General features: G+C 37.9%; 1 protein-coding gene across 5 annotated transcripts in view; it reads left to right on the plus strand.

Moving 5' to 3' along the window:
* The window catches only part of BLTP1 (bridge-like lipid transfer protein family member 1), an 86,683-nt gene that overhangs the window by 62,113 nt on the left and 10,764 nt on the right, over window positions 1-13,806 (plus strand). For 2 of the 5 annotated variants that reach the window (XM_056489996.1, XM_056489997.1), the window contains 17 exons: window positions 111-216; window positions 2,168-2,265; window positions 2,363-2,548; window positions 3,222-3,390; window positions 3,884-4,095; window positions 4,725-4,923; window positions 5,527-5,586; window positions 6,431-6,657; window positions 7,131-7,331; window positions 7,537-7,667; window positions 8,561-8,684; window positions 8,841-8,950; window positions 9,637-9,727; window positions 10,265-10,327; window positions 11,839-12,083; window positions 12,685-12,900; window positions 13,026-13,206. In XM_056489996.1, coding sequence (XP_056345971.1) covers window positions 111-216; window positions 2,168-2,265; window positions 2,363-2,548; window positions 3,222-3,390; window positions 3,884-4,095; window positions 4,725-4,923; window positions 5,527-5,586; window positions 6,431-6,657; window positions 7,131-7,331; window positions 7,537-7,667; window positions 8,561-8,684; window positions 8,841-8,950; window positions 9,637-9,727; window positions 10,265-10,327; window positions 11,839-12,083; window positions 12,685-12,900; window positions 13,026-13,206 — 2,619 coding nt within the window. The remainder of the gene's footprint in view (window positions 1-110; window positions 217-2,167; window positions 2,266-2,362; window positions 2,549-3,221; window positions 3,391-3,883; window positions 4,096-4,724; window positions 4,924-5,526; window positions 5,587-6,430; window positions 6,658-7,130; window positions 7,332-7,536; window positions 7,668-8,560; window positions 8,685-8,840; window positions 8,951-9,636; window positions 9,728-10,264; window positions 10,328-11,838; window positions 12,084-12,684; window positions 12,901-13,025; window positions 13,207-13,806) is intronic. The other 3 variants (XM_056489998.1, XM_056490000.1, XM_056489999.1) reach the window with 3 other exon arrangements.

Here is a 13,806-nt window from a genome sequence, read left to right on the forward strand (position 1 = left end):
TGGCATGTTTGTAGTTGAGATTTCTGATGTTTGCAGTTAAAAATAAAAAAAACCTCAAAATCCTCTGTCTTTAAAACTAAGATTTGTTCTCAAATGTTCTGTTTCTGCAGGTTGGTTCCTTTGAACACAATCTCACAACTGACCTTTTAAACCATTTAGTATTTGTGCAAAAAGTGTTCATGAAGGAAGTAAACGAGGTCATACAGAAGGTTTCAGGTAAGCAGAACACTTCAGAGCTACTTTAATAAGAATGCTCAAACCTTGTTTGATGGCAACATTATGTAGCTCTCAGGATCAGCTCTTTAATTTCACAGACACCCTCATTTCACCTCTAGCACTGCCAGCAGCAGCAGGAAGCAAAACTGGAATTTGAAATAACAGAAGCTCTGGAAATTATTCTAGGCTTATCATAAGCAGGACTTTTATTGGGAATCAGGATTGTTTGGCATTCTGGACATCAGTCTCTGTGTCTCTCCATGGTGTGACCTTGGCTGGGTTTCTTTCTGTATTCACTTTGATTTGAACATTATTTGAGTTATCCTAAAAGGCTGGTAGAGAAATGCAGCTTATTTTTAGTGGAAAGATTCATCAACACTGGAAACATCACGAAGGAAGAAAGAATAAAAAGTGGTAACTAAGTGAAAAGAGTGTTAGTGTGTACATCTACCTCCTTTCATGTCCCTCTGTGTGTGTGTGTGTGTATATATATATTTATTCAGGTATACAAATGCAATAAAAGAATGGTTGAAGTCCACATGATGTGCCCTTAAGGCAGTCAGACATGCAGTGGAGAAAATGGAAAATGCCAAATTCCCTGAAGACTAACAAAGCTATTTGTTCCAGCCAAAATATATTACTATATTAGTAAGAAAATGCTTAGGGAAAGAATAAATCTTCGGACAGCTGTCATTATTCTATTAAACATTTTTTTTTTTTTGTAGAGGAGAATACAGTGCTGAACCAGGAAACCTTTATTAGCTTTTACAGCATTTCTTAGACTCTGTATTTCCATCTCCCCTGCATTTTTATGTGAGGAATTTATTACCAGTGTTGTTTCTCTGCTTTTCCAGACTGTAAATTTGTATTGCAAGTAGCAGCCTGATGGTTTTTCAAATGTGACTGTTGCTTTCCATGTTGGGGTAATTCAGCAGGGATGTGGCCAGGTCAGAAATCTGTGCGTCTGGACGCTCAGTGCAGAACAATGGGGGCAGAAATTGACTTGGTCCCTCTGGCTTGGAGCAAAGTAATTCTTAAATGGCTTGAAAATACCAATTAGTGTGATGTGCTACAATGTTTTTTCTAATTGCAGTTTGTGTTGCACTAAAACATTGTTTGCATATTATCTTTATATAAAAACTCTAAGTACCAATTACTGAAGGTGAAGTTGCACAAATTGAGAGCCAGTAAATGAACAGAGCAGTCCATAGTAATTTTATCTGGAAGTTGAAGACAGTGTTGATTAAAAGAAAATTATCCAGATACAAAATGGAATGATAAAAATTTATTCTTGTTTGGGGTTTTTTGAATCTGTGATTTAACTGCTTGTCCTTACCACCAAATAACTGTAATTAGATCACTTGGCATATTTGGAGAGAATTAATGGCTTAGCCTTTTCCAGCAGCATGCTCTTCCTATAAACTAAGTTGGGATGTAGATAAATCTCAAGGAGAATTAGAACCAGGATTGCTTCTTCAAGGATTGGGATCAAATGTGCCAGGATGAGGAAGTAAACCCAAAAATAAAATAATTGCAGAATACGCTTTCTTACTCTCATTGAAAAATATTGATATAATTTCAATTCCTCATTTCAAGGAATTTGCATAGTATTTGGTCAAATGTTAAACTTGTGTTGTCAGATAAGTAAGAGATACACTGGTGAAGGGGACAAATGACACCTTTTTTGAAAAGCAGGTGTCACTCCTTATAGGCTTTGAGACTTCCTTTGGGAAGTTTCCCAGGAAGGAGGAACATACTGCTGTTCCTTCCTTCTTAGTGGAGAGATATTAAATATATGTCAGAAAATGAATCTGCACTGAGGTCTTCAATACTCATTTGTTTTTATAAACCTTCCACTAGTCACTGTTTAAAATGGTCACCTGTTTATGTGTATTGGTTTTAAAATGTTTTCTTTGGTAAAATTGTGACTGTGTATATTTAATGTGTACAGGAGGGGAGCAACCAATACCTCTTTGGAATGAACATGATGGCACAACAGATGGAGATAAACCAAAAATTCTTCTTTACTCATTGAGCCTGCAGTTCAAGGTAACCTTATGATGACAAAACATGGTGGGTTTTTTTTCCTTTCTCATCATGCCTCTGAACCAGATGCTCATAACTTTGTACTTTCCTTATCCATTAGGGAATTCAGGTGACAGCTACAACTCCCTCAATGCGTGCTGTGAGGTTTGAAACAGGATTGATAGAACTTGAGCTCTCCAACAGACTGCAAACCAAAGCAATGCCTGGAAGTAGCAGCTACCTCAAACTGTTTGGAAAATGCCAGGTGGATTTGAATCTGGCACTGGGACAGATTGTTAAACATCAGGTTAGGTCTCAAAATCTTTGCATGTAATGTTCTTAATAATGTGTGATTAAAAAGCTTCAGAATCAAGCCAAGAGGCTTTTTTTTTCCATACTGTTAATATCTTGGAACTTCTTAGCCTCTTAGAAGGGTAATAACCTTTATACTGAGCCAAACTCAAAACTTTGTTGATATTGATACAATCTTTAAAATATTTGAATGAAAGAATAAGATCAGAGGAGATCCAGACATTGCTAGACCTACATTTTGACCTAGTTTGTCTGTCTTGGTTTGACAGCTGTACCTCTTGTATTCTTAAACCTGCTGTTACCTGGAGTCACTTGTTCTAGGATGTGAAAGTATTTTGTGCTGCCTAGAAACAACCAGGCAAATAAAAATCTTAGGACCTATAAGTCAACTGTCACAATAGAGGATCTGGATATATAAATAGCTCTGTTAGTTAGCAGTTTATGATAAATAAAGAAAATAATGCTGTAGTCAGACCTTAAGGCAAAAATGTTGAAGATCCTCAAAGGGACTTTGGCTAGAGAAGAAAAAGAGGACGGGACACAACTTGTTTTCATGTTATATTTTGTTAAATGCAGTAATTTGGGGGGTTTTTTTCTTCCCATCCCCATCCCTGAACTCTTCTCTGGTGCGAATCTCTCCCTCTTCCCATTTTTTGGAATTTTTTAAGGTTTATGAAGAAGCTGGCTCAGACTTCCATCAAGTTGCCTATTTCAAGACAAGAATTGGATTAAGAAACGCTCTCAGAGAAGAAATCAGTGGCTCATCAGACAGGGAAGCTGTGCTCATTACTCTGAACAGACCTATTGTTTTTGCCCAGCCTGTGGCCTTTGACAGAGGTATTGTAGACAGTTGCTAAATGTTTGTGTTCATGCTGAGGAAGATATTTTTTTCTCGAAAGGCTTGATTATTCAGGATTCAATATATTTCATGTTAAGTAGCTGAGAAATTTGAGAGATCTCCTCCATGCCAACAGATGGATAAATCTGTCACCAAATATCAAAAATTCCATGTGCTGAGGTGATTAGTTTTCAGTGGTTTGGAGGAAGTTGCTGTTGTAAATCCTCACAGATGAATAATGCTGAAAACAGCAGGACTTTGTCTATTTTCATGTATTAACTCTGATAGTAAATGATCAGTTTGTCCATTTTGTCCTTTGAAGCATGGACTCGATCACTGCACCCTGAATGTGTGTGTGTCCATTGTTGTACACACTCTGAACTTAAAGTAATGGAGGAGCTGTAAAAAGAGAAAATAAAATCATTTAGTGAGCATGCATTGGTTTTCTTTATGTGTTGATTTCAATTAAACATTTTTGGTTTCCTCATCAAGCTGTGCTCTTCTGGCTGAACTACAAGGCCGCCTATGACAACTGGAATGAACAGAGAATGGCTTTACATAAAGACATTCATATGGCCACAAAAGAAGTGGTGGATATGCTGCCTGGAATCCAGCAAACCTCTGCACAGGCGTTTGGGACCCTATTCCTTCAGCTGACTGTCAATGACCTAGGAATTTGCCTGCCCATCACAAACACACCCCAGGTAAGCACAAGTGTGACTATTGGAAATCTGTTAAAATACCACTTTGTGTGTGGTGTGCATGTACAAAAACCAGGTGATATAAGCTTCTAAAGAGTTCTAGTTTATAAAAGGAAATATGTGGACTTTTTTACAGGGAAACATAATTATAGATGTGCATATACAGAGCTAGAAATTAATCAGTCAATCTGTACACTCAAGATTGTACTTAATTGTACGTGTCAAAATAATCACCGAAAAAAATCACACAGAGTTTAAAGCTGTTTATTATCATTGTTCAATCAAGACATGTGTCATCTTTCTTGGAGAAAAGAGTTGATCCTGGACTTGGGTTCTGTGGTCATGGGGTCATATGGATTATAGACCTTGATTAAACATGGATTTTTTTTCCTTTTCCAGATGAGCTTGACTTCTGCTGCCCTAATAAATTTATAATGTAGGCATTGCATTTAGGAAACAGCAATGCAAGGCAGAGGTGATGCTTTTGAAACTGTCTGCAGAGAAGGAAAAATACAAGGAGATATGAGAAGGGGGTCAGTTAATAGAGAAAGATAAATGGCATTTTATAAATGTACAATATCACTGTGACATTGCACTGACCAGTAAATTCACCCTGTGATTTTGTTTTCCAGTCTAACCACTCTGCAGATCTCGACACTGGCTCTGCTTTAGTCCTGACTATTGAAAGCACACTCATCACTGCCTGCTCCTCAGAGTCTTTAGTTAGCAAAGGACATTTTAAAAACTTCTGCATCCGCTTTGCTGATGGCTTTGAGACAAGTTGGGATGACTGGAAACCAGAAATAAGAGGAGATCTAGTCATGAATGCATGTAAGTGGGAGTGATTTCATACTGGATAAGAGTATTTCAGATATAAATTTTTCAGATATAAACTTTTGCCCTTCCCATTGACTTGAAAAACAGCTGAGCTTTCCCAAAAAAACTGAAAAATAAGACTTTGGCCTTTTGAAAGCAAAATAATATGGATCTCAAAGGTTATATTCCTTTGTTGTTATTTTCCTTTATTAATAAACTTTGCTGCTCTGTATATCATTGTAATAACTTAAGCTCTGTCCAAGAGTGGAAGAGTTGGATGCGTTGCTTCTATATAATTTCATAAGATACCATTAAGTTTTAATAGTCTGGTATAGAATATTTATATATATAGAATGGTGAAAGTTCTAAAATTTTTATGGAATTTTAAGTTGTTTCAATGCATATATATCTCTATACATAATACGTATTTAGAATTTTCTCTGTTACCAAGTAGTTTCACTTTACTAAAAAAGAGAAGTCCTTCATTGGGAAATAAAACTAGAACTGCTATCAATCTTTAATTATGGTAGGCAGGAGGCTGAGGGTGGGATTGGGAAGGGCTGCCCTAAACAGCTTTGGCTGCCTAATCAGTGTATTCACTTTGTATGCTTCATGTAGGTGTTGTGCCAGATGGTACCTATGAAGTGTGTTCTAGGACAGCAGGACAAGCTGCAGCAGGTAATGTGCTTGTTTTAATAAATCAAGTCTTATATTAAAAAATCATTCATAAAATATGAAATTTAAGTCCTTTAACTGTGTTGTAATTTAATTGGTTGGAGAAAAGTCAGCAATGATTGCCATAAACAGTTAATGTCGTCCTGCTGCTTCCTGTCCTAGGGATTGCTAAATCTTCCTCATTTTTTTTACCCTGAGCTGCCCCTCTCTCTCTCCTCTCCCAGAAAAGGCTTCTCTTTTTCCCAAATTCTTCCTCTGCCCAATCTAAGTAGTCTGGACCTTCTCCAGAGCATTCAGAAATAGCTGTCAGTCTCTGTACTGCTCATACTTCCATCTAGAAACAAAACCACTATTTTGTATAGTCGTGCTTAGAGCAAGGTCTGTATTTTGGTGCTGAAAAGTGGCACTCAGAAAAATCCTGGGCAGATAGGATATTCATTAGGCACATGACACACATAACATCTTCCAGCATCATTGCTCAAGACTTGAAAAACAGGTCAGCATTTGTACATGCAGAAAGATATGTCTTATGTTTCTTACTGTTAGAAATTCTGTTTTGGAATAATGTACTTGCCTGCATGAGCTGAAGCTTGAGATGCTCTTTACTTGCTCTGAAGGGAATGTATTTTCATTAGGTCTGCCTAGTGTGTTGTATCACTTGTTAAAGTAATACTGTCAAGTATTTTCATCAAGCATTTCAGTTGTGGAAGGTGTTTTTCTCAGAATGGGCAGAAAAGACAGTTCTTTGTAACTGACAAGCACTGTCTTGGCTAATGAGTACATAATTCACTATGGGGCATTTTTTAAAAGAGGAAAAACTGTTTAAACAATTTTTTTTAAAACACAGAAAGTAGTAGTGCTGGAACCTGGACACTGAATGTGTTGTGGAAGATGTGTGGTATTGATGTCCACATGGATCCAAACATTGGGAAAAGACTGAATGCTTTGGGCAATACCCTCACAACGTTGACAGGAGAGGAAGATATTGATGACATTGCTGACCTCAACTCGGTGAACATAGCTGACCTTTCAGATGAGGATGAAGTTGACACCATGTCTCCCACCATACATGCAGTAAGTGAATCCACTAAAATAAGTGCCACTGATTGGAAAAAGTCTTATGCCAAATGGAGAGGTCTTGGTCTTGAGTCCACCATGCGAGTCTTTATAGCTCATAGCTCATATAGTCTTGTTGCAAATCAGAAATGTTTGTGTGTGTGTTTTCTAACTCCATATTTCAAAGGCAACAAGTTGCAGATCATATTCCTACTGGTATTATGTGGAAATACTGATCTGGATTTGAAAACATGGAGGGGACACAACACCTAACCCCAGGTACCAGAACTGTAAAAGCTGTGGCTTTCTTCTAGGTTTTCTTCACAGGAGAGTAAGTTACTAACATGAAAAAAATTTTTGGAAACCTACTCCATATGCTGCTGACCTTGCTTTTTGGTTTCCTACAAAACCATTTTAACAGCTTAATGTCTCTTGCCTGCTGACACAGGAAACATTATCCCAGCACACTAACGCTCCTGTTTGTTGTTCAGAAATCAGGTGGAGGTTCCTTGGGTGGAGATGCACGCAAGCTCACATTTAGGCAGCGGATTGTAAATCACCTGCTGGGTTTGAGCCCCCCGACCCACCGATACTCTGTTCCTGTAGAATTTCTCTTGGGCTCAGCGAAGCGGGATTTGCTCCAGCCTAGCAGAGCACATTTGAAAGCAGGCAGATCCTGCTCATGGGGACATGTATGTAGTAGTTACAGTGTGTCTAACTGAATGATGGGCTTTGGATCACTGGAAAAAATCCAATCAGCTGCCTATTCACACAAATTGATTCTTTTGCATGCACTAGTCCAAATTTGAAGGTGTGAAATTCACTTTGCCTGTTGTTCATAATGTGCTGATGTCCAGTTTTTGAGGAGGACATTAATGAAGCATTTATTTTAAACAGGAGATTGTTGATCACCGGCGCCAGGGAGCTTCCAGTATCCAAACTGGAGAACAGCGAGGAAGGAAATTTATTAAGCGTTTAGTTGATATTAGAGAGCTCAATGAGCAAGCAAAAGTCATCGATGACTTGAAGTAAGTGGGGTCTATGTTCTTTGTGTTCTCATCATACATATTCTGGCACTGTTATGGTTAAGTGCAAATCGTTGCCTTTCTTTAAAAATAAAAGATTATCCTTTAGGATTCCAAAAGCAGAGGCAATATATGCAAGTACTCTCTCAAATCTCTCTGGTTGTTCCGTAAGTATCAGATTAGTCTGTATTTTTCTGACTCTGCATTTTAATGACTGATTTATAATCCTTTTCTGATTGATTCAAAATCATAGCTCCATCTTGATTTATTATCATGCTGATTACTTTAGCAAAATATATTGCTTTGAAACTGTAATAAGCTTAGGAAGAAGAAGAAGAAAAATATTTAAATTTACTCTTTTTTTTTTTTTTTTTCTTTTTTTTTTTTGCATCTTGTACATGATGTTTTCAAGATAAAACTTGAGAACTTTTATACTGTACTTGAGAAAACCCTTAAGAAAAAATTATTTGAAATTTTACTAATTTCATCTGACCTTCTGTGTATTTTATTAATACTATTTGCAGACATGGTTTGTTGGGCTTGTTTGGCTTTTTTCCCCCCTTTTCCCCCATATAGACTTAATATAAAGGGATCTGTCTGGGATGGGAATACAGAGGTTGGTAGTTACATGTTAAATAATGAAAAGGGATACACATTTTACTGGTTGTACTTAAAATGAAATTGTTGTCACCATTCAGAGGGAAATTTTATCTGAAATTAGGATTTTAGGTTAAATGTTTGATCTTCATACTTCTGTGGCTATATTTGGCACTGGTCAAAATATTGGGACAGAAGAGAAAATGGGATAATTCCTGGGGAAAGCATTCTTACAACACACATTTTTGGAATTGTGGAAATAATATCTGTAAGATAACTCAACCATGCTTCATCTCCAGGAAATTAGGTGCAAGTGAAGGGACCATAAACCAAGAAATTCAACGCTATCAGCAGCTGGAGTCGGTGGCTGTGAACGACATCCGCAGAGATGTCCGCAAAAAGCTCCGTAGATCCAGCATGAGGGTGAGCAGGATTAAGCTACTTTGAGAATATTATAATACTTCATGTCCCAGAAAACCTTGTACTTTGCTGGCACTCCCATGTAGAGTAGCATTTTAGCTTGCCAGAGTTTTTCTCTGTGTTCTCAGTTGTTGCATTTCAATGTTATTTCTGGTTTAGGCTGCCTCCTTGAAGGATAAGTGGGGTCTGAGCTACAAACCCAGCTACAGCCGATCTAAGAGCATTTCAGCATCAGGGAGGCCTCCTCTGAAGAGAATGGATAGAACAAGGTGAGCCTCTGGGAATCTGGGACCAGTGATAGCCACAACAGCACATGGAACAGGGGAAATGCTGGACTTTGGCCTGAAGAGTCCTTTTACCACAGGCAGCAGCTGTTTGTGGTGGAACTGGATAGGAGGAGGTCATTTTGAAAGGCAGGCATGTTCTAAAAAGCATTTTTTCCTCATTTTTCTGCAATCTCTGAGATTTCACATCTACAGCAACTTGGGGTTGTCTACAGAATCCTGTTTTCAAAACATATTGAAGAAACTTACATAAGGAAAATGGCATCATGTAATCTTATTTTCTACACCTGATTTACAATCATATGCCTTTTAAAAGGGCTGTTGTAATGAGAAGAAGAAAGTGGAGTGCTTTTATGTGTGTGAATAATTGTTCCGTGTGTTGGATTACAGGTAGTTTGTTTCTGTAATTACTGCATGTTGGCTCAGGATTAAAAAGCTTGCATAGAGAAATTATCAGAGATAGAAGATTGGCCAAGTCATGTGCAGCTTCCTTCTCTTTTCTTCTCTCCCTCTTTCATTTTATGTACCCAAATGCTTTAATTACGATTTTATATATTCTTCCCTAAAAGGAGGACAAGTATGACCTTACATTTCTGCATCTAAATGCTTGCATGACCCTAAAATCCTGTAGTACAGCTCAAGAAGCTGTTTTGGTTTTGTTTTGCTTGCAGCTCTCGCCTGGGAGACAGTGAAGATCTCCCAGATATCCGTGTGGATGCTGCATCCCCTGGGCCAAGAGTAACCTTCAACATACAAGATTCTGTAAGAATTACTTTATATGCCATAGACTTGTATTTCCTGTGCCATTTGATCACCAGTTCATGAGATAATTATATCCAGGCAAACCTGAATTGTGTTTGCCTCAAATTACAGATATGTTTTCGGAAGATTATCTTCTAACAAAATAAGTCTGATGTATTCTGGTTTCTTGGCACAGAAGTTAATTGACTCATGAGAATAAAATATGTTATAAGGGCTTGATTTGTTTTTTAGGCTCACACAGTAGTCATTTTCTTGGAATTTTTATCAGAGGTGGGCAGAAAATCACCTAGGGTTTTTCAGTGTTTGAATATATTTTTGGAAATGGATATTAGTTTGCTGTAGCTCTACAGGTGTATCCTTCTCAGTGTTTGAAATGAATTGTTGAATTGGTTTGGGGTTGTTTTGTTTTTTTGCGTTTTGCTTTTCTTTGTTTTTGTTTTTTATTGGCTATGTTTTCTCATTTTAAACATGTTCATTTTGCATGCTGAGATTATTGTTTTAATTTCTATTTTTTTTTTTTTTTTCATTTCTGTTAAGTTGAATCAAACAGCTTTGGGGATTGCACAACAATCCAGCAGTCCAGGGGAAGGGTATTTTCAGGTATTTGTGAGCAGAAACAAGTATTCTTTGCCAGAGAACTAATTTATCTCATAGGGAGCTGCTTTTCAATATTTCATGTCTTTTGCACTCAGCTAAACAGAATGTATATCGAGATGGAAAATCTTTAAATACATACACTAAGCAGAGGAACATGATTTATTGTTGATGAACAACAATCCAAGTGCTTCTACACCCTTATGTAGACTTAAAACTTCTTGTAAAATGACTTACTAGCTTTTTGCTTATAGACTGAGCAAGGCTGATGTAAAGTGACCCAAATATAGCATTGAAATGTGCTTTAGAGGATGTTTTTAGTGCGTGCCTTCACCTGTTACATTGTGTTCCAGTGTAACAGCGATCAACACTGGTACAAAATAATTACCAGGTGGGAGGACATCTTCTCACACTCTTATTTCTGTTAAAATTCTTATATTTAATCTGGAATGAGACATTTTCAAATAATAGCAAGTAGGGAATGTTCCAAAACTTAATATCCTGAGAACAAGTGGAGTTTTTTAAATGCTTTCAAAACCATGTTTAGGGAAAATAGTAGAGTAGTTTTATTTAAAAAAAAATTAGTCAAGCAACCCCAAAACTCAAATCAGGAAAGGCAAAACTAAACAAGGAAACAAAAAAACCAAACTGAAGCGACAGTAATTTTTCTCCCATCTAACTCTTCCTCACGCTCCCATAAAATAAATTCCTGTTTCTGAGAAAATGGTGGAAATGATACCTGGGAATGTGCTTTGCAGATTTAAATATGTTCATATTTAAAAGCTCCCCTATCTATTGTTATGTAAAAGCCCAGTTAGCTTAGGTTTTATTGACATAGCAAAATACTATGAATCACTTAGAGACATCAAATGTTGAATATTTTTTAAAAAATGTATTTTCCTGTCATCATGGCAGTTGCTCAGCAGAGGTCTAATTTGAATTTGCAGACAGCTGCGTAGCTCTACAGTGACACTGCATAGGAAGTGCTAATGTTTATCACTTGTAGGTGCTTTTAAGAGCATTTTAAGAATTTAATGTTGGAAAATTGCTTGTGATATGATGTCTGTTAGAAGCAGGAAGCTCCTTTAGGACATTTAGTTCTGTGCTTGGGCTGGGATGCCCAGGAGCAGTGCTGTACATTCTGTGTAGTGCCTTCACTAATGCTTTCTGCAATTCATAGGCACCTGGGCTGTCTTCTGTCCTGTTCTTTCAAAATAGTTCTGAAATTTAAATGAAATGCTTTATTTTCCTTCTAAATTGATAAGAGCATGATGAGTCTTTGTCTAGCAGGCTGAGCTCAATCATTAGGCAAAGGTCTCCCCACCAAGCTTTCATTCCCTTCTTTTTTCATAATCCCTCTTGCAATTCCTTTACCTGCTCTCTCTGTGTTATGAGGAACTCAGAAGTGAGAGTTTCTCATAGCACTCTTGCTTCTTTATTTCCAGATCTACCTACTGCATTCTTGTTGAAAATCATATCTGTGGAAATTTACTATCTTTTTGTCTTTTCACAATCAGTTTCCAGAGGAGACAGAAATGGACCTTTTGTCCGTAACTATTGATGGTCCCTCCCATTACTCATCTACTAGTGAAGGCTCATGCTCGGTATTTGGTTCACCCAAAACTCCAGTAGTCTTCTCACCCGGCATTCCCTTCCAGCCTGAAGAGGGACGCCGGGACGACAGCTTGTCCTCCAGCAGCGAGGACTCGGACAAGGACGATGACCATGACAGGGAGAGGACCTTTTTTTATAGGAAACCACCGTAAGTAACAGTCCTGAGGAGCAGCACAGAAATTGAGGAGACACCTGAATATACTTTCACTACTTTCCCTACTCTCAAACTTGAAATGTTGAATTTAAAGCTACAAATTCTGTGAAATACTGAATACGCTCAAGTGTGTGTGTGTGGAAGGCGGGTAAGGTTGTGTTCACTAGAGGTGACTGTGTGGGAAGGAGGGATTCTGACTGGAAAAGGAGGTAACTGTTAAAAATTTCAGGGCTTGGAACAGAATAAAAGAACTTGGAAAGTGAGGTTTTTGAGGCACAGAACAGGGTGTAGTTCCAGAAACTGGATGTAATAATGCAGATACTTACAAATATGAAATTTCTTGTGTATATATATTTTTGTTCCTTGTTTGATTAAGAATTTAAGAAAAGCTTAGTTTTTTTGGGCTACCCTATATTATGAAATGTAATGTGTTAATGTAAGATGGGTCACTGTATTGGTGAATATCAGATAAGGCCTTTCCCAGAAAGGTTTTTATAAGATGATGCACTGAGTGTGGACATAGTTTGGGAATGCCTTGTAGCCCTACTGAAGTAAATGTCCTGCTGATAGCTGCCCCCCACCTGTGCCTGTGCAGGAGCACCTCTCGCAAGAAAGCCACGGGCTTTGCTGCTGTGCACCAGCTGTTCACCGAGCGCTGGCCAACAACACCCACCAACAGGAGTGTCACTGGCACCACCACGGAGAGAAACATCGACTTTGAGCTTGATATCAGGGTTGAAATTGATTGTGGGAAGTGTGTGCTGCATCCCACGATGCTCCAGCAAGAGCACGATGACATTAGTTTGAGAAGGTAAGAATTTGTGCATTATTAGTTCATTACTATCACTGCTTAATAATAGCACCATAAGTTGCAATTGTTCTGGGCCAGTGGAACACAGGAAATTTACTTTAATAACGTGAGTATATTTATTCCAGGAGCTATGATCGGAGTTCCAGGAGTTTGGATCAAGAATCTCCTTCAAAAAAGAAGAAATTTCAAACTAATTATGCATCTACTACTCACTTACTTGCTGGCAAGAAAGTGCCATCATCTCTACAGACAAAATCCAGTGATGTGGAAACAACAGTGTTTTATATTCCTGGGGTGGATGTAAAGGTAAAATGAAGGGATAACTCAGCAGGGAGGCAGTGACAATGTTTTCTCTCCAGCACAGTCAAACTGTACACTCCCTTGGTTTTTTAATTGTTTCTGTATCCTAGCATGAAAGGTTCTCAACAGAAATGTCCTTGCATTTTATGATTTGAAATCCTAATGGAGTAAGAACAGGGAAAAATCTGTCACTGCTGAAGAAAAACTTCATGCAATTCACTTTAGGCAATACCATAAATCAAATGCTCCTCACTTGCTAGAACTTGGCTTTTCCAGTCTTTCAATATGGAAAGACTGTGTGTGTCCATGTCCAGTATTCCAGGCTGTCTTCAGGGATAAGAGTTATACCTCAGGTCCTGCCTGTTGCTTTTAGTCAAATTCAGGAATAACTAAACATTCTCTACAACTTTTGTTATGTTCTGTGTTTTCAGTAATAGTCTACTGTGCACATAGAGAAGGTGTGAACTGTTGGAATATCATAGTTTGATTTTTTTTTAATGCCGGTTTCTGTGTGCCTGTGTTTAGTAGTGGAACAGTTGCACCACACATTAAGACAGAAAGAAGGCTGAGTGCAGAGGTGGCACAGGATGCGTATGATTTAACGGA

The sequence above is a fragment of the Oenanthe melanoleuca genome, chromosome 4 (genome assembly GCF_029582105.1).
Source record: "Oenanthe melanoleuca isolate GR-GAL-2019-014 chromosome 4, OMel1.0, whole genome shotgun sequence".
Lineage (NCBI taxonomy): Eukaryota > Metazoa > Chordata > Aves > Passeriformes > Muscicapidae > Oenanthe > Oenanthe melanoleuca.